Below are 27,935 nucleotides of genomic sequence, written 5' to 3'. Positions count from 1 at the left end.
CAGCTTGTTATTTCGTAGCTGTTTCTTGTCAACATGGCTGCGCCCGTATGAGTGCTTAGAGCTGAGGACATTTTTTTGTTGTTGTTTTTGGAATGCAAATACGTACGCGATTATCACTGTTTTTGATTTATTAGTTACTATGGCCAGGTTGGGTATTTTAAAGCATAGATCACAAAAGTTTCTTAGGCATAGGAAACGTTTTTGTCTCTAGGAAAATCTACGATCGTTTCTTTGTTGTGATTGTAGTCTCATACGTTTTCCTGTCTTTTATTGTATTGGGGGGAAAAAAGCAACTAACATATGTCGTTTGATAAGATGCTGGGTTTTTTGTCCGCACGACAGATGGGACTAGATGATCCTCTTCGGTTACGACGCGCTGAATCAACAAGGAGGTACAGTAGGGCTGCGTTTGAACGTGTCTAAACGCTGCCAGTCCTCGGTGGATGTTACTGAAAAAAATAATTCATCATTCCGTGAGCACTCTTAGCCTCTACTTTCTTAAAGCAATAGTATACAACAATTATATTAGCAGCTCAATGTTAACTGTTTATGACATAAAACTCACTTCAGTTAATTTAGAGTGAATTCAGCAGCTTGTCGTCATCAGCATACTGCGTCAGAAAACTATTTTGAAATTATTTCTTTGCCAGGTATAGCTTTTAATGACGTACGTCAGGTGTACTCAATTCTTGACGGATCGCCTGGTGTCTTTTGGTTTTTATTCCACCCTGCACTCAGTTACGTAATGGGTTTAATTATCTAGTTTAATGCATCCTTGTAATGATTTTTTACCCTAAACAACCCGTATGTTTCAAAGTAAAAAATAGGTTAATTGTGTGACAATTAGTGTAACAAATTACACTAAGTAAATTAAACAATTACACTAATTAAATTAACAGATAGCTCAATTGTGTAATTGACTCCTCGGGTTGGACATTATGCACCTCCATTAATTGGAATTGAGTCTTACACCCCAGGCATTCTGTTCTGTATTTTTTTACTCATGGGAACGAGTAAATTTCATGCTAAAAAGAGATGATAAGAAAATCAACGTTTCGGTTTTGGAGCCTTAAAGTACTATGTATACTCGAACTACAAAGGTTATTATGTGTTTTCTTTAAAATATACTGTATTTGTATATTATGACTTTAAAGAAGGAGTTGAAATGGAGCCTTATCTGTGTTGAAATTGTGGTTTGTTCCTTGAACCTGCATGTTAACAGCCATTGATCTACTGTACATTGTGACTCAGAAACTAAAGAATAGGTTGCTAATTACACAAAATAAATTTGATTTTTAAAAGACACTGATACTTGCTGACACTTTGGAAAGCCAAAATTAGATAGTACTGGATTTACAAGTGTTGAAGATGGTTTTAATTGGCTAAACGCTAAATTATAATCTGTAATTATTTATAGTTTGCATAATAATTTTATAAGAGCACACCAGTCCCCTGGGATCAGGATTGGAGACTCCTGGCATACAGTGTATTAGTTTATTCCAGGTACATCAGGTTTCTTTTTCAGTCTTAAGTCTGAAAAAGAGGTTCTCAACCCTGGGCACCCCTGTGTCCCCTGGTTTTTATAACATTCTTAAAAGTATAGTATAGTTATCAATTTAAAATGCATTAAATGGATTGTGCATACTTCTGCACAGATGATTATAGTATTTAACAAATTTGTACATTCAATGCAGTATTTTTCTACTTTAGCTGAAGTCGATCAATGTGTCAAAAAGGTGTCCTAATCATAATTAAAAACCATTATTATCAAATTGAAAAGTTTGGTGTACTTAATTTTGTGGTATTTTGTGTTTGCCAAGGATGAATACTACTCCATCAAACCCTTAATTGAAGTAGAACATGGTAATTCAGTGCTGGGTGATGGCTGACATTGGTGTTCATTTGAACAAATATGAGTAGCTACAGAATGTCTCATTTTGATTGATGAAGGTCAAATGGTTAAGCATATGATGTATTGTACAATACTGCAAATATAATGGGGGAAAATGTATTTACTTGCATTTCCTGTGTTCTTTTTTGTTTCCGCAAAGGGTGCTCAGCTTAGAACTGAACAAAGATAGAGACGTGGAGCGGATTCACAGTAATGGCGTGAACACCCTCGATATAGAAGTCATAGAAGGAAGATAGTAAGTAGACTCTCAACAATATTACTATTATTACTCTTACACTCTTATTACTGTGATGAGATTTGTTTCACAGCACTTTCATGAGTCATTCAATCAGTGTAGTACTTTTTGAATGTGAGCCTAATTCTGGTATCATTTTTACATTTAAATAAATGTGCAGTCAGATATTTTTGAAACAACCTATTTCTGTTGACAGTCTTTCTTTGATTTAAAGTGACACTTAAAGTGTCATCAATTTTAGCATGCAGAACGTAATGCAGTCTTTCCCCTACTTAAGACTTTTCTTAAGAGTTAGTCAAAACAGCTCTTAATAGGTGATTGGTTTATGAAGAACAATCGCAGGTTGGATGGCGGTACCAGGTACTCCTCAAAACCCAGAATTGTTCATCATCAAGATTTTTTGAGAGTCAAAAATACATTTTAAAAGACTGGCATAGAAAATTGAAATGAATTGTCCAATGATTAAGAATACCAGAGGACACCAGGGCCACCCAGAACAAGGGTTTGGTCCCACTGGTTTGTCCAATGAGTTTACTATTAAATTATTACTTTATTGTCCATTCCTAGCACTGGAATTCTGATTCTTGAAGGTTGGTATGTCTATAGGTTTTTTTGTCCAGCTGGATTTGTAACATCTTTAGTTATCTCATTATTTGGTTTTCAGTAATTGCTGCTTTGCAGAAAGCGTGAACACTAGTCCTCTAGGATCAGGATTGGAGACCCCTGGTGTACAGTGTATTAGTTTATTCCAGGTTCTGTATACCAGGTGCCTTCAGTCATGGGTCCTTGGAGCTCTGAATCACAAATTAACTGTTTTTTTAATGTCAGATTTTTAAAATTGTTTTTAGCTCTTAAAAAGACGAGTGGCATTCGTAATTGGTATCAAGACCTGGATTAATCAGCGAGTTTCAGAAATGCCCTTGTTCGGGTGTGTTAGCTAAATTTTGACCAACTGGACACAGTTCTGGGGAATGCCTGATATGCAGTATTGTCATTCCCACCTGTGTCTGTTCATCATTCTTTGATCCCTTGTTAAGAGCTTTTTACTCAGTATTAGGGGAGCAAATTCTTCATTTGCATGTTGAATACAGCCTGCATGAAGTACTATGTGCTCATGTTTACTAGATATCATCTTCTTTAACTACAATATTGTTTTACACCAAGACCTGACTGTCAAAGAAAAGTCTAAATGAGCAATCAGATCAGTTACACGCATAATAAACTGGCCCTGGTTGAAAGCTCATTGGAATGAAAACCAGGAGACATGGGTGACTCAGGCAATCAAGACATTTCCACAGATATTTGATTTCAACCCTCTACTGTTAGGAAAATGTGTGTGCGATGAATATAAATTATTTTCCATTTTCTTTAAGCATGTTGTCAGGTGGGGCAGATGGAGTCATCGTAATCTATGATCTTGAGAACCTCAGCAAGAAACCACACTATACTTGCAAATCAGTTTGCACAGTAGGCAGGTAGGTAATAGGCACATTCCCTGCTTAACTTTTCAGTTGCTAGTACTAACTGTTTTTACATTTAGAGATTGAGAATTACACTTCTGCTCCACTAGATGGCAGCAGAATTTTTAGTTGTTACCACCTCTCCTGTTACAAGTATTGGGAATGTCTTCATTTTATCTAAGAATGCAGTACTGTAATAACTGTCGATTTTGGCTTGGTTAATGCTATGTTAATGTATAAAGTTTTTACAGGAATAAGTGTAAAAAGTATAATTAGTGTATTCACCCCAAATTTCCTTTATTTTGGTTGATATGGCCAGCAGCCATATCACCCTGCAACTCACAGCTGGCAACCCAATAAAGCTAAGCAGGTGTGAGCCTAGTCAGTACCTGGATGGGAGACCTCCTGGGAAAAACTAAGGCTGCTGCTGAAAGAGGTGTTAGTGGGGCCAGCAGGGGGCGCTCACCCTGCGGTCCATGTGGGTACTAATGCCCCAGTATAGAGTATAGTAATAGGGACACTATACTGTAAACAGGCGCCGTCCTTCAGATGAGACGTAAAACAGATGTCCTGACTCTCTGTGGTCATTAAAAATCCCAGGGTGTTTCTCGAAAAAGAGTAGGGGTGTAACCCCTGCGTCCTGGCCAAATTTCCCATTGGCCCTTACCGATCATGGCCTCCTAATAATCTCCCCCTCTGTGAATTGGCTACACTACTCTGCTCTCCTCCCCACTGATAGCTGATGTGTGGTGAGCGTTCTGGCGCACTATGGATGCTGCACATTGGTGGTGGTGGTGGAGGGGAGTCCCCATTACCTGTAAAGCGCTTTGAGTGGAGTGTCCAGAAAAGCAATGTATAAGTGTAAGCAATTAATATTATTTATTTTATTATCTGAAGGAATAGATTGTAGATGGTTTTGTAACTGTACAAAACAATGTGTATTAGTTATGCACTATATAGGGCACTTTGTGTCAAAAACAATCCATTTCTAGGCTCAAAACTGTCAGTTACTGACAGTGGCAAAATTAGTATGCTTGTACAAGACAGTACAAAATAATAAATGTCATAAGATGTATACAGGGGGTGGACAAAATGACGGACACACCACATGGAAAGGGAGTTTAACCTTGAAGTAACTAAATCACAATTACAAATGCAGCTGCAAAGGTCATAATAGGTTGATTGCCAATTAGCAGTATATGTCAGCTACAAAAGAGGTCTGACAATTAGCACTTTGATATGTGAGTTTTCAAAGCAACATTAGGCAACTAACAGAGTTCCAAAGAGGCCATTCAGTGCCTGAATTCCAGGTGTATCAGTCACAAAAACTGCAAAATTATTTAATGTGTCAAGGGGAACAGTCTCAAAAATAATGACAGCATATGCCAAACATGGACAAACTGCATCGGCAAAGAGGAACAGTGGTCGCAAGTCTAAGCTCACCGACAGGGATAGACAGACACTTCACAGGAAAGTTGCTAAATGCCACAAAAGTAAAGCCTAAAAAATGACAACAGAATTGAATCAGCACCTCAACAAAAACTGTATGTCATGAGCCTGGACATAAAATCTGCACAGTAAAGAGGATCTATCAGTAATTATATATCATTTTTTTTATCTTTTTCAAAAGTTTCATTAGTGTGTTTTTAGTTACAGTAAAATATCTCCAATCCCTAATCAACAGTATTATACAACATCTAGACTTCAGATTTGTGTGAATGTGTAAATATCTGGTGCTCTATATACTCATTTTAGGTCCCACCAGCATGTACACAAATTCAGTGTGGAGACTGTGCAGTGGTATCCACACGACACAGGCATGTTCACTTCAAGTTCTTTTGACAAAACGTTGAAAGTATGGGACACAGAAACACTAAAAGTAAGTAGCATTCTCTTTATGCAATTATTTTATTAACTGGGACTTCAGAGAAGATGCAGCATTATTCTTGCTTGAAACATACTTGGTGTGAAATGACACACAACTTGTTGGAGAACTTGCCATGTTTGAATCCCTATATAGGGCATGTTAAATTCAAGTCTGCACATCCGATTCCGAAGTCAAATAGTCCAGTAAGTAAAAAAATGTATCAGTGTCATAAATAACAGTGCTTTCAGTTTCAGTTGCTGTTTTGTTTATTATCAGTTACTGCCACAGCTCTTGGATCCAACGTTGGATTAATAACGCCATTACTAACCACACTACCCTCTGTCAGCTCATGGAGAGAAACCGGTTCCTTGGGTTATTTAAAGTATTCTTGTCTCTGGTCCCTCTTTACTGACCGTACTGTATCCGTGACTGTTCAAATATCTCTGTCTCCAACATAGTGAGAACAGTTTCGATCCTGTGTTAATAGAAATCACAGGCTATTGCACTGTTTAAATGTTGGTCTGTGTCAGGAATGATTGCCATATGTCAAGAAAACGGCACAACAACTAAGAGCCACAGAAAATCATCAAGATAGTGCTGAGCTATGATACCTCTGCCAAGTTCTTGTCTGTTGTTTAAACAGGCTTTTGGCTATATTCTCAAAGGTGTGGCACCCAACAATCTAATGTAAAGTCTTTTCTCTCCATCTTTCTACAGCTCCCTCAATGTTGTATGTATTCCCTCCAATTATTATTTGAACACAGCTTTGTGGCATTCATCAAATAAAACTGGTGTGTTTTTTGCAGTCTGTCATACCAACTGCAGTGATGTTTTAAGGTCACGTCTATAGGTGATGGCATCTAACAGAAATGGCACTGGTCTTTAGTGCATTTTGGTTTATTCTGATATCTACTAGGCTGAATATTGGTTATGCAAGCTGTAATGTTGCATAGTAGTGAGGAAAAGTACATAACATAAGGTCTCATATGGATTACATTTTGAATGATTGTTTCCATAAATAATTCAGGGTTGAGCTTTAACTTAAGTAAATGGCAGCCTGAAACACTCCTTCCTTTGGAATTCAGTATAATACAGTATTTGCTAGAGATTATTATAATTATTTTGCAAACAAAGGCGTTTTTGCCTTTTGCAGGTTTTTTAAGTAGACGTTCTAAACATTTTACAATATGTCTTCAGTGATTTACAAAATGAATAATGTTTTATAATGTACATCTTAGAATGTTTTGCTTAAAGACCAGAACAGAAATGGGACCTTACTGTTCAGTATATTCAATACCCACACTCTGCTGTGAGCTACATCCCTTTTTAAACAACGGAGACTTGTGCTGAGCCCACCAACACAGTATGTCACCAACAGCATTAATGGAAATAATAGAGCCTCTGTGATACAGGCTTTACTTATAGAGCTTTGTCTGTTCTCTGTATGACATGAATAGAGTTATGATTTTTCAATTGCAATTGTGGTTTGGCTACTTCATTTAAAAAAAAGAATAAAGCTATAGATTTGTTTCAGCTATAACTAGTCTATAAATAGCCACTATTAATAAAGCTTATCTGACTGTTAAAGGTTATAGAAATGTACAAAAAAAGATCAAAACAGAACACCGATCTTGTAAATATTTAACATGTCACAAGGGATGTTTCAATTTCTACTATAAGAACTGAAAACTGAATTCTTTCACTAGGAATTGGAACTTAAGAGTTTATGGCCAGAATTCTAAGTTGGTTGAAAATGGTCCGGAATTCATTATCCTTAATTGCTTTTTTATTTGCAGATGAGTCTTTCCTCCTGGATGGAGAATTTTTTTAGTTATTGCTAACTCTACAATTTGACATTGAGTAAAATTTACCTTAAATCTGTGCTGCATATTTTGGAATAATGCACAAAGCAATGCAAGCCACATCGCTGTTTAAATGACCTGAGGTGCCACACCCAGTCCTCCTTATTCATAGAGCATACTGAACTCTCCATGGGTAACGAAAGTCATACATACTGGGAATAGTTTTCCCGTGCCACATGTAGACAAACCATGGGTGCTGTATATCTAATACACTACGCAAATCAATATACATATATATGCCAAATTATAAAAGAATATAGTCCTGTAATGTGTAACAAGACACTGTTTGAAGAAATCGCACCACAATTAGGGGCCACAGTTTGGGTGCTATTTTCTTGTCACAATGACACAAATCATTACTGAATCTAAAAAAAAAAATGCAGTACTGCACAGTTCTGTTAGAAGAGTCTTCTAAAACAGACACAAGAAATAGTTGAAATCATGCCTAATAAATCATATGATATGCATTTATTTTATTTTCTATTTTCTCTTTCCACAGCCTGCTGAGGTCTTCAATTTTGAGGGTACAGTGTACTGTCATCACATGTCTCCCATTGCAAGGAAACACTGTTTGATAGCAGGTTTGTAGCTGCAGCTCTTTTATTTTCAGGAAGCTACAGGCAGGATTTGTTTAATGGAATTTGTAGCTCTTTCTTTCTAAATGTCATATGCAGGCTTGTAGGAGAGTGTGTTATAGAATTAAACAGAAAGAAATGTATATTTGAATATTAAATAAGAAATGACCTTGTGCCATATTCCGTACAAGTCAGCCAATGCATAAATCCAAATAGGCTTATTCTTTTCTTTCAGACGATAGTGGCAAAGGCTTGTGTGTACAGAGCAACAATTAACAATTTATATTATGCATATGAGAGAGCCCAGCTGAAGAACCTTCACTTCTGACAGAGCCCTATTCATGAACAGAGGGAGTCACTGGCCTTAATTATTGCAGTAAATCCAAGCAAAAAAGATTTTCATTCTGAAATTTTTAATTACCTTTTTCCGCAATAAGGTATAAAACTAAACGTGATACTGTGCTTTTTATTTTATCATATGAACATTTATTTATTTCAATATGTAGTTACAAAAAGTAAATTTACTTTACAGGTGTTGGATTAAGATTTTGGGGAACTTCACAGTACAGTAAAGCTTCATTTAGAAGTCATACACCAGAGTGATACCTGAAAAAAAATCAAGTATATAATACAATTGCAAAATATAGAAAAGACTACATCCACAGATGGAAACGGATTTAGGTTCAGAACTCAGACTTCATGCAGAAATGCAGTTTAGATAGTGGAATGTTTAAATAGATAAGATCTTGTAAAACTTGTATTAACTTTGACTATGAAGCACAGGCAAATTGTTCCCTTAAAATGTGTTAATCCTCATTATTCAAAGAATATGTATTTTGGTGTGTTATCCATAATTAAAACTTTCTTAATGACCAGTCCTTGTCATCAGTATCCCCTCTAGTATTCAGATATTTTCTAATCCAGAGGAAGGTGTTATACCATACGATGAATCCAAAACCCTTCATTATTTTGTATGCTTCTTTTTCATTTCATGTTGTGCTATCTCTCTTGTATGTTTTTTTATTTAACTGACCCTAAGAAATGTAAATGTGGGATTTTAGCTTCATGTAAACACACTAGCTATATTTTCACAATAACATACGTGTACAAATAAGTTAAATAAAGTAGAAGGGCCACATTATATAGCATTTGTTTACTGGGGAGAATTGTTTACTGGTCTGTCTTAAATGGTAATTTGCTTATTTCCTTAAAAAAATTAAGTTTAAAATAAAATCAATCTCCCCCAAAAGTTTAATCTAAGCGTCTTTGTAAACTGTTGTACAATAAGTCTCTTTGTAAGGTCACCTTGAGTTGATACTATTTTTGGAAAGAGGAAGATAGTCTGACAAAGTAGCTCCACTTGCAGTCTAGCTGCTTTCTGTCCAAACAAGATTGGCAGGTACCAAATACCAGTTGCTGCAACACCCGAGTTTCTAGTGTTCTGGAATGAAATGTAAAAAATGTAGCTTATGTATCACCCCACTTCTGTTTAACATGTGAGGCTTTTTCAAATGGAATGTTCTTGAAGGATGGATTGAAGTTCGTGCCTTGATACACAATACGATGAGAAATGTTTTTGAAAGAGGATCTTGTTTTCACCAGTACAAACATTTGTTTGAACATGTAGTTACATTGTGGTTTAAACAGAAGCAAAAACTATATCTCCACCATTAGTTAATTAGTAATCACATTCTTTTGGTTCTCTGTTAATTGTTAAGTTCAAGTTAACTGTTAATTTAAAAGTATTGGATTCACAGATTAAGTTTATGAAGGGTTTCTATGTAAGATATGACTTTGCCGACTGCAATGAAAAATTTTCTTTGCAAGCTGTATCTTTCCGACTTTCTGTATATGATATTTAAAGATGTACTAGATTGATTTTATTAATCATTGCATTTACTGTATATAGCATGTTTCACTTCAAAAGCACAGTATCTCAGATTGAGAAGTGAGAGGTTTCATTATCAATTACATTTAGGGGAAACTTTTAGTTATGTTAGACTGTGCAAGCCTTGTGTTGAATTTAGCTAGATACTTGAGTTAACACCTGTAGCCTTGTGCCTCATGGGATCTTAAATCACTAAGTAGCCAGGACCTGGAGTGTGTCTTGACTACAAAAGAGCAAGCAAAGGCTAATTCCACGTTTCCAGAAACACATTTCCGCTGTAGAGCCTTCTTCACATCTAACCATTGCTCTACGCCAAAACATTGTGTTTCTCCTTTCTATTTTTCAGTGTGGAATTAGACATTAAAACAAGAAACAAGGCTCCCAAAAGATATCCTACAACAAAGTGACCTTGATCTAAATGTATTTTTCCAATTCAGGGGTGCAAGGAATTTAGAGACTATCCTGGCAAGCAACTGAGGCAAGGCATGGTACACTCAGGACAGGATGCAGATCTGTCACAAGGGCAGATAAACACACATACACTCATACCAGGTTCAGTTTTCCCAGAAACCAAAGAACCGGCCACTATGTTTCGCCAAAGTGTGAGAGGAAACTTGGAGCACCCAGAGGAAACCTACGTGAATATGGGCAGAACATACAAATTGCGCCCCAGGTCAGGAATTGAACCGAGGGCCCCAGCACTGCAAGGCAGCAATGCGAAACACTGTGCCACCCTACTACAACATTAGTTTGGAAATTCAGTAATGGAGGGAAGAGTGCTGTCAGCCCAGTTGTACCATTAACAGCAACAACCTAGTTTTCCCAGGTCTCCCACGCCTTTACTAACCAGGCTATAACACTTGCAGTACCAGTCCTACAGTGTCATTTGACTTATTTAATGAAAACTAATTTCAGTTCTATGATTTGACGAGCTCTGATTTCACTGTGGGCTTATAGAATTGTGCACATTGAACGTAAATGCGTTATTCTTCTCCTATTTGAAAGGACAATGATCTTTTTGTAGGTCTCTCTCCGTAAGGAAGCAGTTTGTCACTGAATCCCTCCTATTGTATTTCTTTCTGCAGTTGGTACCAAAGATCCCAAAGTACAGCTGTGTGACTTGAAGTCTGGTTCTCGTATCCACATTCTGCAGGGTGAGTGCTGTGTATGGAAGCTAATGGCACAACAAAGGCGTTTTGAGTGGACTGTGCACCAAAAATAATTTTCTGATTGAAGAGACGTGTTTAGTTTCTTTATCATATCCAAAGCCATAACTTCAAAAGATCAGATTTCTCTGGTCTTGCTACACTGTTTTGAACTGGCTCCTTTTTAGTTACTAAAGTACTCAATGACATCAAACAATTACTCTTATTTTAACTTTAACTCTTACTTTTGCACACAAAAGCCTGCATATTACTTGTTGTCAATAATATATGTTCATTACTGTGATAATTTGACTTTATTGCTCTTTTGTGTTGTCTTAGCATTTAAATTTACAAGCAAAGTCGTAAATACCTGAAGGCTTGCTCCTTCCCTGGGTGTGTTTTTTAACAAGTGTGTGAATTATTTGAGCAATGTAGTCCTCTTTCAAAGTTGTTTCTTTTTACAATACTTGCAAATTAACAAGGGTAGTGGTGAGGGTGGTACTTTTTTTTTCTTGTGTTATTTATTGACATAAGTGGTTTTAATTCAATTTGAATTACTTTTTTAGCCAAACTGGAAGAAAAAAAAATGGTTATGTTTTCAAAAGAAGGAGACTAGATATATTCTGAAAATGATTATTTTCAGGAAAATTAGTCATGGTTATGTTTTTAGTTCTCAGCTGAAAAAAAACAGTTTGGTCAATTAAGTACTCCTATAGTTAAAAAACTTAACAGCCTCATAACCCTTTTAGACTGTTACATTGTATACTGTATATTCATCCATTTTCTAATCGCTTCTTCGAATATAGGCTCACAAGGGTACTGGTGCCTATTCCGGTAAGCAATGGGTACAAGGCTGGACACGCCCAACACAAACAACCACTCACACTAGGGCGTGCTTTCCCAGAAGCCAATTCATCTACGGTATGTTTTTGGGCTGTGGAATTAAACCGGAGCACCCCGAGGAAACCCACAAGAACACAGGGAGAACGTACAAACTCCACACAATTAGCACACTGGACCTGGAATTGGAGTTATCATTTTAATAATCATTTATCATTTATTTTAATCATTTTCACAGCCTTACTTTTAAAAAAAGTCAGACTTGTTTGTCTATAATTACTTGGCTCAGTTTTCCCACCGTCTTCATGGATGATTGTTATTGTTAGAAATTCTTCAGTCCCTGGGTACTGCCCCTGTCTTAAGCAACTTGGACAGTTGTGTCAGTAGGTTCTGAACAACATGCCTCATTTTCTTAAGTATAAATGGTAAAATACCATCAAGTCCTGGGGATTTATTCATCACGAGTCTTTCTGGTAGCCTAAACACCTAATACTAGTGCTAATACTGTTTAATACTGAACTTTGTCCCTCTGCTGTCTGAGGCCCGTTGTTGACTTCTTCCTTAGTGAACACCTGAGGGAAATACCCATTAAGTACATTTCCCTTTCAATGTCTCGAAGATATTTTGTCCTGGATAGATTTGACTTTTTTATATTCTTTTTATTTGTTTTTAATAATATCAACAACAGCAATTGGGTTTACAGCATACTCATCAGTAACAGATTATCAGATAGCCAATAAGGCAGCATCATGTCCAGTGATACAAAGAAAAAAAACAGATTACAAAATAATGTAATATGGCATATAGGGACAGCCCTCCAATTCCAAAATACTAATAGAAAAAAAATACATTTGAATTGGTGATTTTCAATATAAGACCAAAGGGGTGACCAGATCTTCCAAAAATGTTCAGGTCTCGAATATGTTAGTTTTTCTAGGGGTAAAAATATAGCTACCTGAGAAAGCCACATTTCAACCGTCGGCACCTTGAAGACAGGCCAAAGTAGCAATATACAATTCTTTGCAAAATGAACCAACACAGAAAATAAACACTCTGAGACTTTATCAAATGTAACAGTATAATCGCTTTGTAGAAAATAGAGGTCTGCAGACATAGTAAAATGTATACCCAAATTTTTTTCAATGACAGAGTGCACATTACTCCAGTAGTGTTAGATCTTGTCACACTGCCAGAAGCGATGAATAAAGGTACCTATATGTGAGTGGCACTTAAAGCACTGATTCGATCTACCTGGGTATATCTTGTGCAGGCGGACTGGGGTTAGATAGAATTTATTGAGAAAATTGAAATTAAGCTCTTGTATGGTAATAGAGGTGCATTTTGGATACTGCTTCTCACAGATTGTCAGCCAGTCCTCCTCAGTAAATGAGTGTCCCAAGTCTCACTCCCAGATAGTTTTCAGTGGTGTGTATGATGATCTACAGTTATTGACCAGTACACTATATAACTTTGCTAACATTCCTCTAGAGCCACCAGGAGAAAGCTCAAATCTCAACCTGTTTTCTTTCACAAGGGATAGAATATAATGCCGAATTATAAGGAATTTTGGTGGTGGATTCAGGCAATGATCCTGCTACCTTTCGCTTGACAGTTCTTTTGCTGTTGTAGTACTGAAAGAACTTTTTATTTTAGCTTCCATTGCGGTATAACTTTCAGCTTTGCACTTCACCTTTTTAATATCCCTTTTTTACCATTTTATACCTGATTGTTAAGTGTAAGAAAAAAGCATTCACTCCTGTCTTAAAGTCACTAGAAATCCATACTTGACTTTTTATAAAACGAGTTGTTGAAATAGTTGCTGTAAAGTGCTAAAATTTCAGAACAGTCACAAGTGTTGTTTTTTTTTTGATGGCCAGAGTGTAATGATAACTCAGTGAAAGTGAAACTTACTCTGGGTGTAGCAGGTAATTTGATCTTCAATTTAGTATTAACTTTATCAATCTGTTCCATTGCTGTATAGGTAGTTTCATTGTTTTTTTTTTTCGCTTATCCCTAAGAGGTTTACACTGAAAAGGCAAAGATTTAAAAAATGTTACAATATCTGTTTAATAAGTATCGGTTGCCTTTTTGGTTCTCTATGCCTATTGAATGTGGTCTTGCTTGCAATTTTGCCTGCCAGTGGAAATCTTGACCCAGACCCACTCTTATTCTTAAAAATGTTGTATTAAAATATGTATTGATGTTGTGGATATTCTAAAAATGTCAGCTTTAAATTCATACTGTTTGCCAATGCTTGTATTTTCCTGTACAGAGAGGTCTAACATGACTGTTGTCCTTTAGGTCACAGGGGAGAAGTGCTCTCTGTGAAATGGTCTCCTCGATATGAGCATATTCTGGCAACTGCAAGGTAAAGGAAATTGCTGTATGTTCTCCAGCAGAACTCTCGCATTAAGAGACTGTTTGCACATGTGATTTATGCAAATAAATTAAATTCCTATATACCCAACAATGATAGTATCTTAAATAATTTTTCAGACTAACTTTTCAATGAGTGTTTCTTAATAATAATTCCTTACACTTACAGTATATAGTCCTTTTCTGGACACTCCACTCAGAGCGCTCTACAGGTAATGGGGACACACCTCCAATGTGTAGCTCCACATGGATGATGCGACAGCAGCTAAAGTGTGCCAGAACGCTCACCGCACATTAGCTACCAGTGGGGGGAAGAATAGAATAATGAAGACAATTTACAGATGAAGATTATTATTAGGAGGCCATGACTGGTATAGGTCAGGGGTAAATTTGACCAGGACACTGGGTTAACCCCCCTGTTCGTTTTGAGAAATGCCCCAGGATTTTTAATGACCACAGACTGCAGGGTGAGCACTCTCTACTGGTCCCGCTAACACCTCTTCCAGCAACCTTAGTTTTTCCCAGGAGGTCTCCCATCCAGGTACTGGCCAGGCTCACACCTGCTTTGCTTCAGTAGGTTGCCAGTTGTGAGCTGCAGGGTAATGTAGCTGCTGGCTTTTTATAATACCCAATTTTGAAAACGGAGGTTCTTGTTGTCTTTCTTTGCTATTCCGTGTTGTGGATGTTTAGTCAAGTTCTCGATCCCGAAAGTATGACGCCAGTTTTCCTAGAAGCCAATTAACCTACCAGTTGGGCTTTGGACCTGGGCAGGAAATCCACACAAACGTAGGGAGAATATGTAAAGTCCACACAGACAGCACCCCAGGTCTGAAATTTGAACCCAGGGCCCCAGCACTGGGAGGTACCCGTGCTACAATTCTGCCCATATTCATATTTCATTTAAATATATAATTCATATATTAATTGTGTTTCCTATATAAACACCTGTGTTCTATTTTAAGGTGTTACTCTTATCAGAAAATAATAAAAAACATTTAGATGTACCTATAGTTTATACAGTAAAAAAATTGTTCTACTGAATAAACACAATACACAAAACCTTTTAGTGCTTATTTAAATGAGATCACAGTTCTACAGAAGAGCTCCTCAGGATTTTTAAAATTTAAGTCAACAGCCTATTTTTGTGTACCTCCTGGCAGTGCTTCTACCAAGGGCATACTTGATAAACAACACTAATACTGTTGTTCAGAGTATTTGTGTAAGTGAAATGTTATCCAGGGGTGTGCACACCTGACTTGCTAAGTTTTTATTCACTGAGGCATGATATATTAATTAACCAGTGGGGAAGCTCAAAGTGTTAGGCAGCTTGCAAAATCAAAAAATTGACTTTGTGTACATAGTTAAGAAATGATACAAAGCAAAACATTTAGAGGATAATGGGTTGCTAAAATTTATTTTGTGCACAAATCACATCATTCTTTTTAAATCATTGTATTGTATTAAATAAATAAACACACAGTACAATAAGTCCATCCAACTATTATCAGTAAGCAGCTCTAACTTGTGTGTTGCACAGCAAACCAGAGCATATCACTGTAGCACTCAGAGCAAGGAGGGACTGAGAACAAACTATTGCTCTCTCCCTGTCTGACAGGCCAGTCCATTGCAGAGCCACAGAGAAAGAAACAAACTACCCAGCTTGTCTTAGGCTAGAATCAAAACTTTAGGCATCAGTGCTAACCACCATACTGCCCGTATGCAAAATGTCAAAGTGCAGTTTGTGGGGTTTGCCTAAGTGATCCAAATTCACTCTAAATATGATCCAAATTCAATCAATTTTCAAAAAATAATGCAGGATAAAGAGGTAAATCTGGCCATGCTTATTATTAAATTATATAATATATACAAGGTTCGCCTTCAGCCTTAAAACAAACAAAGGCAATTGATGAATGTTCTGAAAGCTTCCATCAAAATTACCAGATCAGCATATGAAACACAACATACAATTCAAACTAATTCAAAAAGTTGAGTTTACACTCCCCCGAGCTAAAGCATATCCCCCCGTCTTTTTGTTAATTTTTGGATTTACACGCAGTACTATTGGTTCACTTAAATTCAATAACAGTTGGACTCCCCTGATGGATGTCGTTATATTGGAATACAGTTGTGATACAGAGGAATGAATATGCTGAAAGAGACCCTTGAGAAGTTAGAAGACTGAAGTAATATTTTGTGCTTCCTTTAGCACTGACAGCCAAGTGAGAGTGTGGGATGTGAGGAAGGCATCAGGAAGCTTATTTACACTAGACCAGCACAATGGTGAGAAGTCTAAAGCCTCATCAGAGGCAGGTGAGTGAAGCCAAACTCAGCTGTAATATTGAAGACTGGTCCCTTGAGCTTCCCGGGTATATTCCATGCTTTTTGCACGACATAGCACCTAAAACTCCTTTATGGTAAAACATAGTAAAATGTTAAACATACACAATTCTACATGGTTAATTAAGTATAAAATTAATGCATTTGGTGTCTTAAAGGTAAGAAGGTTTATTTAAAAAATATTCTAAAATCCAATAATTTCAAGGATGTTTTGCATACATTGCAAAACTTGGATCAAAGATGATTCTCGGCCTAAATATATGGATTGATTCTTATACCATAAATAGTGAAACTGAAGTTGTAGAGAGTAACAATACAATTAGTGTTTGATTAATAACAGGTTTTGTGCAAACATTTGGATATCATCAGCATAATAATGAAAATGGATGCCTACACTATGAAGAACTACCTCCAAAGTAAACATGCATACAGTATACTTAACAAATAGCCGAAGGACAGAGCTCTGCAAGTTGCTGATGGCCTGATTTGGGCCAGTTGTGACTACCTTTGTCAAGGTGAAATAGTCACTAATTTGAACAGATTTTCTATCTGATAAGTTTATGGGCCAAAGGAAGAGTTTCACAATTTAGAAATATACTGATGGACTATATGGCTTGTGAGAATTTCAAAATGTAAGCACAGCAAGTCTAAAGAATGTGATGATAAGTTTTATTTTAGTGATCATGAAAGTTTTGAAAAACTCCATCTGGTTGCATTGACTTGTTGCATACGCTTTTCAAGAGTGGTATTTGGAACTAGATTTAAGGTCTGATAAATTATGGAAAAAGGGTTCAAGGATGACATTTCCCTTTTTCTATTAGCTTCCCAAAGCACACTGATCTAGTGGCAGTCGGTTCATTTGAGAACCTGGTCAAGATACCAAGGAGAAAACAGTGAGATGAGATTGACCCAGGTCCCCAGAACTGTTGTTGTTAGAAACTGTTAGAATGCTAGAGTGCATTCTGTTATATAACCAGAACCATTTGGCTAAGATTTATCTGTAAGAAACAGTGGAAAGAAATATTTACTGTAACCATGTGACGAATTTCCTACAGTGGAAATTACGTATCCTATGCATCAACATGGATGGTGATTTTAGTTTTTGGGAAGCAAATGTAAGCAAAATCTTACAAAATCTTTTGCTGTTTGGACCAAATATATTTGGTCCTTCTTATTAATATTTCTGCATATATGTGTCAGATGTATGTATGTATCTCATGTTTATAGGGTATTTTGAACCCATTGTGTGGGCATTCTTAGGCCTGAGTTTCAGCCGCTGTTCACATAATAATCTCAAACTTCTTTTCTCATCATGTTTAAGAAAACTTTATAGAATATTTTATACCCGTGAAAATTGTGTATGATAATATGATGTGAAATCTGATATTGTGTTCACTGCTTTCATCTTGGGCTGCCATGTTGTTAAGACAGAGCTGAAAAAAAGAGTTATTATGCATTTATAGTGTAGTATTTATTGTTTTTCAGCAGGCTATTTCCTTTATATCCCCCTTTGTGAATTAATATGAGATTATTTTCTTCAGTATCTGTTATTTAGGCCAGAAACTGGTTCTTTAGACTAGACTGAAGATTAAAACTAAATAACTTGTCATTTTACAATTTTATCATTGTCAGCTTTCTTCTTATTTATGTTTACATTATTGTATTTATGTGCCAAGTATTCAGAAAGAAAGTATGAATCAGAACTTTAAAGGGTAGTCAGAGTATTTCAGAAAACACTGATCCAATCAACATTTTAAAATTGGAGGAGAAGCAAACCTGCCTAATGAGTTTAAAGAAATCACCAAAATATTTGTGTTGTGGCAAGAACTGAACAAGATACCCAGACATTTAGTTGAAGCCGATATCCAGGCTTCTTTTACGAAATAGCCATATTAGATCCTCACATCAATTAGCTATTAACTACCAAAAGGGCTTAATGGGCTGAATGGCCTCCTCTTCTTGTTTATAACCTTTCTGATGTTTTAATGTCATGCCAGGGTAGGTGGACTGATGACAGGGTTAATTTAAAGAAAACACTGATGCTTAACTATGATTTTTAAGTATTACTGGCATGAGTTCTATATATATATCGCCTTAGGCAATGAAAAAGACTCACAAATAACACAAAACGTTAACAAGAGCAGGGCCTTTTCATAAAAGTTGATGCCCTCAGGCCTCTGGTAGTTTATGATGGGAAGTGAACGGCATTTTGTCTGAGTGGCATATGGGTCTTGTGGTAGCTAACACTGCTCACAATGGACGCGTCAATGGGCTGTGCTTTACCAGCGATGGACTCCACCTTCTGACCACTGGGACGGATGACCGCATGAGACTGTGGAACAGCGCCTCCGGAGAAAACACTCTGGTATGCAATATTGAGTCATTCCTACAGTGCCAAGTGGAGCTTTAATGAAGTTCACACAAAGACTTTCGCCTCAGACATATAACATTGGAACTATGATAAACGGCATGTTGTGTAATTTATCAATAATTTATCAATGTAATTAATAACAGGTACATGGCCGGGTACATGGAACTAGAATAAAAATGAGCAACAATTATTTTTTTATCAAAGTTAAACCAAAACTTCATTTCACTTCTCCAGCAGTCCAGGAAGTTGAATTTCAAGAAAAACGTGTCATTCCACAGATGAGAAAGATAACAAATCTGGTTTACCATTACAGTCACCCTTTAAAGGCCGATCTAAATTTTAAGTCAATTGTAAGAAATATTTGCTGTAAATATAATATATATATAACATGTTACTTTTTCACAAATACACCTGCTTACAACAAGGGAGTTTCATATCTTTTAATTGTTGCTATTACAGTATTTTAGGAAACACAAAAAAATATATATAATTTTCTTATTTTTTAAAGTATTTTGCCAGTGAAAAGGGGGTTCTCAGATATCAGCCTGTTCCTTCAAGACTAAACCACTGTGCTACATCGATTTGTAATTGCCTTTCCTTTTTGTGATACTTTTGTTCCTCAGTTATTCACCTTCATTTTGAAAACGGCATTTCCTGTAAGAAAATTTGAACAGAATTCAAAACTAATTTTTGCAGGTGAATTATGGGAAGGTTTGCAACGAAAGTCGCAAGGGGTTGAAGTTCACGTTGTCCAGAGGCTGCAGCCCGGAGTTCGTGTTTGTGCCCTGTGGTAGCACCATTGTGGTGTATGCCTTGTACACTGGAGAGCTGGTCACTGTACTGAGAGGGCACTATAACAATGTGGACTGCTGTGAATTCCACCCTGACCTGCAGGTGAGAGACAGTCATTGAGTACAATAAAAGGAGCAGCTATATAAATGATTCAGATATGTGATACAGGTTTTAAAAGATACAGTATGTTATCAGAAATTAAGGGCTTTATCATTGAGTTCCCTTTGGTGTTCAGCTCCGTTGTTAGGCTTAGTGTTAGGGCCAAGCTACCCTGAGGTGGTAAGAATTGAAGGTGTGGCCCCTGACATTTGTCCCAGTTGACGGTGTGCCAGCCAACTTTACTAAGGTGTTCCTTTTAAAAAAAGATCTTAAACATTCTGTGTTTGTAGAAACTGTATCTGTATGTATTAAGTTTTCAACCTATCACCCTCCAATATAAGGAGTCATCGATAAGGAATGTTATCTGACGATTGTGTTGTGTGTCTTTTTGTAACTTAATATGACCAGGAGTTTGCTTATCAAGCAAGTGTTAAAAGCTTTTACCCCCAAAAGGGGCTGTCAGTTACTATGTGACCTTTAATCAGCAGCCATATCACCCTGCAACTCACAACAGGCAGCCCACTGAAGCTAAGCAGGTGTGAGCTTGGTCAGTACCTGGATGAGAGACCTCCTGGGAAAAACTAAGGTTGCTGCTGGAAGAGGTGTTAATGGGGCCAGCAGGGGGTCCTCACCCTGCAGTCCATGTGGGTCCTAATGCCCCATTATGGTGACGGGGACACTATACTGTAAACAGGCGCCGTCCTTCTGATGAGACGTAAAACTGAGGTCCTGACTCTCTGTGGTCATTAAAAATCCCAGTGCGTTTCTCGAAAAGAGTAGGGGTGTAACCCCGGCGTCCTGGCCAAATTTCCCATTGGCCCTTACCAATCATGGGCTCCTAATAATCCCCCTCTATGAATTGGCTCAAGTCATTACTCCCCACTAATAGCTGATGTGTGGTGAGCGTTCTGGCGCACTATGGCTGCCGTTGCATCATCCAGGTGGATGCTGCACATTGGTGGTGGTGGAGGGGAGTCTCCATTATCTGTAAAGTGCTTTTAGTGGAGTGTCCAGAATATATAAGTGTAAGCAATTATTGTTATTATTAAAGTCTGTTTTTTTCTTTAAGAATTCGCTCCTGATTTCAAGTTTGAAAAAACAGTTCCTGATTATTTCTAATGAGAAATTAGAAAATTAGAAAATAGGTGGTAAAATGCATAGACCTTATGATGTATAATATGATCAATTTTACATTTCAAAATGTATACGAATTTTCCGCATAAAGAAAATATGAAAAATGGACCAGCTCCAGATGGCAGATTCCTACAATTTTATTCTTCCTAGAAACAGATTTTAGGGAACTCTCTGTGAAAACAACATATCCCACATAGTGTAGAAAAGAGGAAAACAGTACATGACCCAGTGTGTGCTTACAGAACTAATTTGTGGATGTTTTGGAAAATTATAGTTTGAATTAAAAATTAATTAACGTGCTGTTTGTTTTTTCCTTATCATATTCAGCATTGGGGAATTGTAATGATATTTTAACATATTAAAACAGAATAATAAATCGGTAACATCAGAGATCATTTTGCTTCCAACTGTGCACAAAGTGAATGGATGCTCATTTTGTCATTGCCATATTGACAGGAACTAAATGTGAAATAATAGAACTGATCAGTGTTGCATGTCCTCTTGTCTCGGTACAGTTTCACAAATGTAAAATGTAATTCACTTTGAAAAATCCTCATACTAGTTGATAATTCCCATATTTGAGGCACATCAACTCATTGGACCCCCTAGATAGGACACATGTCCATCACAGGTAGAGTATTACCCCCAGCAATTATGGTCCCCAATTATACAGTTGGGCAGATTGGAGCAACTGGGGTACAGTACCTCTGTTAAAGTACCACAGACGTTCCGCAGGACGGACCCATAACTCCCCTTTTATGAGACCCGAGACTTAACCTACCGCATAATTCTGTCCTTTTCCATACAAATACTCTGATTAAAATTGCTGTATTTACAAAAGGGTTCTCAGGCATCACATTTTCTCTTCTCTTTTTTCCTATTATTCTTTATTATAATTGTTTCTTAAGTTTGTAGATTAGATAGTTAAGTGTCTGGCAGAAATTATTCTGTTTTTGATTACAAGGGCCATCAGGTCCTCCCAGATGGTTACAGTATTCAAAGTCCATCAGCAAAAACAGAATGGAATTTGAAAGAGCCCCTGAGCAGCTGGTCTTGGTCTTTCCATTCTGTCTTGGCTGATGGACTCTGGGGATTGATCCTTGCCAGAGAGGATTTCCTGCCAATAGACTTTAAACAAATAAAAACAAACAAAAAAAATCTTTCAGATGTATTAATTCAAACAGTCTTATGCAGGGTCTAAAGATTGTCAGCATCTGTGAAGTTATTCCAGATTTACTCCAGAAGCTAGTCACCTTCAGGCAGATAAGGATTCTCTGCATCTTCGTCTGTCTGGCTTTGCGTTACTGAAGCAGTTCTGTATATCGTTCCTGTTGGTTTCTTCTTATATGTGTTTTTACAAACGCATCAGTATCAGGGGACATTTTGTCTCCCATTAAAATGTGTTTTTTTTAAAGGTTTCCTCATAAACACCTCCTGATATTTTTGTCTGTGAAGTAAGACTTAAAAAGAGGTTAAATGCAAAACATGAGGAAATACTGAATGTGCTGATAACATTTAAAGCCTACTTCCTTTTCAGTATATTTGGCATTTGTATCTTTTCTATTTATTTTGTTTCCTTTTTATACTTGCAATTTATCTGCCTACTTTTTGGGACCACATAGTTATACATAGGTTACAGCATTCTATTTAAACACATGAAAGACCATTGTGACTGTCCATTGTGAGGTCAGAATGTGGAGATTTTGTTTTTCAAATCCGACCAAGTAAAAAAGTAGAAAGACAAAATATAGTAGAAAGGATTTTACTGAGGCTTATTTTAAGCAGATACAATGGTCTAAGGCTCACATTTTTTTTTTATTTTAATAGTTTTACTCCTTTTTCCTATTATCAGGATCTCTACAGTGGTGGAAAGGACTGTAACATTCTAGCCTGGGTTCCTTCTCCTCGGAAACCTGCTCTTGAAGATGACACAGAAGGGTCCAACAAAGTAAGTGATGACTATGGCGTCCATCGTAGGTACTTTTCTTTCCATGTTAAAGGGGAACTGCAGTCCAAATTTCTCAGACTGGTCTTAGTAACAAAATAAATTCGATGACGGTATAGAAAAAAATCAGAAATTTCTAATTAAGCACAAAATCCTGATCCTTGTGAAAGTACTGTAAGTCGCCACGTTGTCTCAAACTCGCATTCGAGTTCCCACAAATTGTCACGTGATACGGCCCTTACTGCTCACTTTTTACTGTAATGACTAATGAAAGAGTGGAAAGAGCGATGGAAGAGTGAATTAAGTACAGGTTGTGTAGCAGATATTACATCGCAGAAAGTTTCCAATGTCATCTGCATGCAAAGTTAACACGTAAGTTCCATTTATCAGCAAAACCATCTTGAAGTCGAGAGCAATATTTCTATTGGATTAAAAGAGATATATCCACAAGCCTGAGGCCTACATCACACCACTGGAAGTTTTGTTGCTTCGTTCTGAATCGCAGAATTTGGAGCTGGGCATACCTGGAAATTTTGTCTAAATTGTGGTGTAATTTGGAGGTTTTACAAATTACTGTGTACATTTTACTTTTATTGTGGTTTTAAAATGCCCTCATCACTGCTGATTCTTTCTAACTCAGAAATATAGAAATATAATTGCAGCTCCCCTTTAAAATCCCCTTTTGGCTCTTTTATGGACAAGTTTAATATTTTTTTAGAAAGTCATTTGTATCATATGTACTCAGTCTCTGTATTCTCCTTTAATGGTTATTAACAGCTACTTCTGTGTTCTGGTATTCAGTGTGATTTTTAACCTCTAAAATACTGTTACAGTACCTAATGTCTTTTTATAATTTAGATTATAAAGAGTTGAACTGTTATTAGAAAATCTAAAAGTGAGAAATGATCAAAGTAGTGTTTAAGAACACCAAAGTATATTTTAGGTAATTGTTAATACATTTTAAAGCTTTTATTTCTGCATACACAAAAATAATCTGTACCATTTTCTTTCTAAAGAGTTAAATCTGAGTTTTTGCATTTTCTTAACAGAGTGGGAACCAGTCAAGCTTAAATCCAGCTTTTGAAGATGCTTGGAGTAGCAGTGATGAAGATGGATGAGTGTATTAATTTGTTGTAAAGTTCTTAAAAGCAGCAATTACAGGATAGAAAAAGCACAGTATCCATCACTATTTAAAATATTTGTTTCCAGGATTTCATCAATCAAAACGCCAGTGGTCATGTACATAAGAATGAAGTTTTTTTTACATAAATCTATTTTTTTCTGCTGCAAGTAACAGTTTAAGGTTTTGTTTATGTTTGGTTGTACAAAACAATCAAGTGGTATATTAAAAAAGTGTCTTATAAATGTATCTGAAAATGGAATGGAATTCTCTCAGCTGTATAAATTTTTAACTGAACTATTTCACGGCTTCTTCTTGTGTGGTTCTTGTTTCTGGTCCAGAACTGAAAGCTTGGGAGACAAAATGGGTCTTCAATAATTCAGTCCTACCTCCATTCTGCTGTATTTGATAGAGCCCTTCCCAAGAGGGATGGCTCTAAGAAACTGTTATATAATTTACTGTTATCTATATTTAGTGTTTTAATGTGTTTGTACAAAATCTGAATGCATGCTTGTATTTACATGTCAGTACTGCACAGAAGAGAGAATTTGGGAATACATCTTCTTTGCATGGGCTCAGTGTCTTAAGGACATTTAAACAAGGACAGTTTAAAATATTTCATATACAGCAGTATTGCCATCTTTTAGCCTGACCATAGCTTCTCGGAAATCAAATCTCGGAAGCTAATTAGGCTGTCCAGGTAGGTGGTAACTTTCTTCTTAATTTCTAAACCAATGCTTCAGTATGGCGACTAGGAATGAGGCATTTAACTGAGTACCTACATGGTCATTAGAGATGCCTTTAAACTATCTGAAAGACTGAGGATGCTAACCCTGGTTAAACACTGATCATGCACAATCTGGTCTGCATAACTTTTCAGTTGAATTCAAATGGTGAAGCAGTTTTTCACTTCATCCACTGATCTGCTGTGTAGTGAGACTTCTGGTGTAGAATGACTGCTATACTCCAGAAAGCGTGTGCTGCGTTTCAGAGGTGGATCAAGTGCTTCTATATGAATAGTGCCCTGGGATCATTTATGAAGAACCCTGTCCAAGAATAAGAATGCTTAAATTTGATAAAAATAGAGACAAATAGGGTTATGTACTGTATATTATTTGAAATAGTTTGAATGCTGGGAAATAAATCAATACTTTGGAGTTTCTTGATTAAATCGTCCTCTTTTGCATCTCATATTGCACCACATTTCTGTTTGACTTAATTGAATATAAGATATGGAACTGTGCTTACCTAAGATATTGTATGTTGATATTTAGTTTAGACAACGAGGCACCACTTTACACAAAGGGTTGTGGAGTATGGAACGAGATGCTTAACAATGTAGTTGGGCTCAAACCCCTGGGTTTTGTCAAGAAACAGCTGAATGAGTGTTCATTGAATGAATCCTTGGATAAATTAACTATCAAACAGAATAATCAGACGGAATGGCCTCCTGCTTCATACTTGTAATCTTTCTTATATTACTAAACCACAGTGAAAATACTTTCTTCTTGTACCTCAGCCAGCTATAGCTGATAGACGGGAGTGCAAACGATATACAGATATCAGCCTATCAGCTCCTTCATGAGCAACGTGACCGAGGTAGTTGTCTGAGAGGTCCACTGAGCCCGTTGTCAGGAACCATCTTTCCATTTTTTTTTTGTCCGTTACCTGGGTTCAGCTGCCATCACCTCCATCTGTTCCCGGAAACCCTGAACTAAAAACAAATAAGCAGCACACCTGGGTCTAATTCAGCTGGGAGTGCTAATAGAAAACTCAGCTGGTAGCCTGCGTGTTATCCCCCAAAGAAGGCAGAATGACTTTTCAGTGGTATAAATTTCTCCAGCCCTTGCCCTGTGAAGAACACTGTGTAAGGAGAACTACTGTAACAGAGGTTGTGCCTCAATAGTACTATGCAGTTACCGTTTAATTCTATCAGTGGAGTATGCCCTTCTATAACTTGCTGTGCAAAGAAGGAGAAAATTGCATTTTATTAGAAATGTTTTTTTTTAAATCTGTATGATTAATGTAGAATCCGCTTCCTAAATTTACAGCTTCAGGGATAAGCTTGTCTTACTAGTCTTTAAAGTTCAGAGCTTTTCTTGCAGTTTAAGGGATGCAAGAACCCGGAGGCACATCACTTCATTACATAAGGCTCATGTCTCAGGGGGAATTCACGTAGATGTTGGATACAAGGTGCTGTATAACTTAATTTTAGGTAAGAAATGGACTGTATACGCTGACGTGTGGTATCATTGCTCAGTGCTATTAAGTCATGCTGTTAAAAATGTCTTTACTATTAAAAACTAAAAAAAATCATTTTCATTAACCTGTAATTCTGTGTATAAATGAATTAAGTTATATTTCAGAACCATCCCTTCACTTTTAATAACTGCTCATCTGATTCAGGGTCATGGTGATCCTGTGAAACACTTATAGCATGGTGGGATACACCCTGGATGGGATGCTAATCCTTTGCAGAACAAACACACATACACACATACTGTACTCACACCAGGGCCAATTTTATAATTTCACAGACGTCATTTAATCAATCAGTATGTATTTGGATTGTGGGAGGAAACTCATGTACCCAGGGGAGACCATACAAACCCTATACGAACAGCACCCCAGGAATTGAACCCAGGGCCCCACCACTACAAAGCAGCACTATTAACCACTGTATTATCTTGCCATCCACTTTCCTCTCATTCGTAACCACTTTTCAGTAGGTGTGCAGGATGTAGATAAAACTGCTTCCTGTTAAGAACACAGTTACTTTCAAATGGTGAAATCTAAAAGAGACGTTGAAACATCACGTAATCTTGTTAGAAATAGCTGTCACCCACGTTTCCCCTGGAATCATTTCAAGTTTTTATTTAAAATGTTTTCTTTATACTGTGGTGATATGTTCGTGTTAAAACATTGTAAATGCACTTCCCTGTTGATTAATTTAAAAAAGAGGTGAGCAGTTCAATTGAAAATGGCCAATTAATGTACTCAAACACAACAATTGTAAATCAACATTGGGACAACTACAGCTAATTAAAATGATACTGCACAGACTTTATCCTCTTATGGATATTGATATTATTGATAAAGAAAAGAAATAGCACATTCAATATGAAAAAACAGAAGACACCAGTGACCGTGAAAAAGCATTTTTTGAATCTGAAGGAGGGTGTTCATACTGTGTACAGATTCCTCGAGACTGGCTTTGAAACAAGAGACAGATAAAATCTGTGCAAAGGTATGAGACGTTTACTCTGCGTGAGGAAATAGTCGAGAGGACAGTACATAGAAAACTATGCCATGAATGCTGGCCAACCGGTAAAGAGATAGAAACTTGAGCAATTTCATTAAGGCCTGGCATGTTTCTACTACATTCTTAGATGAATAGCCTCTCTGAATACCATCTCAGCATGCAGTACAAGAACAAAAATGCCCTTGCATAAGTAGAATACAATAGGATTATTTAGCTTTCATGTAATAATCTGTTCCTAAACTGGATAAAAATATATTATGTTAAATTATGGATATGAATTTCAAAGAGTAAAAATTACCTGCATGTACCAAAGTTAAAGAACTATGTATGACATTGTTTTTTTAATGAGTAGTATTATAAACAGTTCAGGTGGTGGGTAGCCGCATCAGCATGCATAGGCTGCAAAGGAACAAGTAGTAGGTTTATTCCATGCTAAAAAGAGAAGAAAGAAAACACAACATTTCGGCCATGGAGCCTTGTTCAGGTGTGAACTCATGCTGACGCAGCTACCCACCTGAACTACTTCAACCTACATCTGCTACATCTTCCTCCAAATCTTTTTCTAGATCTCTTCGACGTTCCTTCTCTTCCTCCCTGGGTCACTTGCCCCCTCTCTTACTAAACCAGCACCTCTTCACAGCGATCTGTTCCAAGACCAGGCTTTCTAACCACCTTCTATTCCTTTGCAGATGTCGTCAACATAATAAGTAGCTCA

The 27,935-nt window shown here is 36.9% G+C and overlaps 1 protein-coding gene across 1 annotated transcript; it reads left to right on the top strand.

Moving 5' to 3' along the window:
• The first annotated feature begins 9 nt into the window (after positions 1 to 9).
• Positions 10 to 24,260, top strand: ercc8 (excision repair cross-complementation group 8). Its single transcript, XM_015367291.2, has 12 exons — positions 10 to 392; positions 2,052 to 2,147; positions 3,521 to 3,622; positions 5,363 to 5,486; positions 7,836 to 7,917; positions 10,885 to 10,953; positions 14,086 to 14,152; positions 16,367 to 16,470; positions 18,738 to 18,862; positions 19,565 to 19,762; positions 22,746 to 22,841; positions 23,888 to 24,260. The coding sequence occupies exons 1-12, from the start codon at positions 301 to 303 to the stop codon at positions 23,954 to 23,956; spliced, it is 1,224 nt and encodes a 407-aa protein (XP_015222777.1). The 5' UTR covers positions 10 to 300; the 3' UTR covers positions 23,957 to 24,260.
• The last annotated feature ends 3,675 nt before the right edge of the window (positions 24,261 to 27,935 follow it).

The sequence above is a fragment of the Lepisosteus oculatus genome, chromosome 3 (genome assembly GCF_040954835.1).
Source record: "Lepisosteus oculatus isolate fLepOcu1 chromosome 3, fLepOcu1.hap2, whole genome shotgun sequence".
In the NCBI taxonomy this organism is placed as follows: Eukaryota; Metazoa; Chordata; class Actinopteri; order Semionotiformes; family Lepisosteidae; genus Lepisosteus; species Lepisosteus oculatus.
This window is presented reverse-complemented; position numbering and strand designations above follow the sequence as displayed.

What these genes read in the sequence shown, in the direction of transcription:
- ercc8 (XM_015367291.2), top strand. Translation starts at nt 301, where the DNA reads ATGTCGTTTGATAAGATGCTGGGTTTTTTGTCCGCACGACAGATGGGA. An exon ending in TCAGTTTGCACAGTAGGCAG is followed by an intron (nt 3,623 to 5,362) that starts GTAGGTAATAGG and finishes TACTCATTTTAG; the next exon opens with GTCCCACCAGCATGTACACA. An exon ending in AATTCCACCCTGACCTGCAG is followed by an intron (nt 19,763 to 22,745) that starts GTGAGAGACAGT and finishes TCCTATTATCAG; the next exon opens with GATCTCTACAGTGGTGGAAA.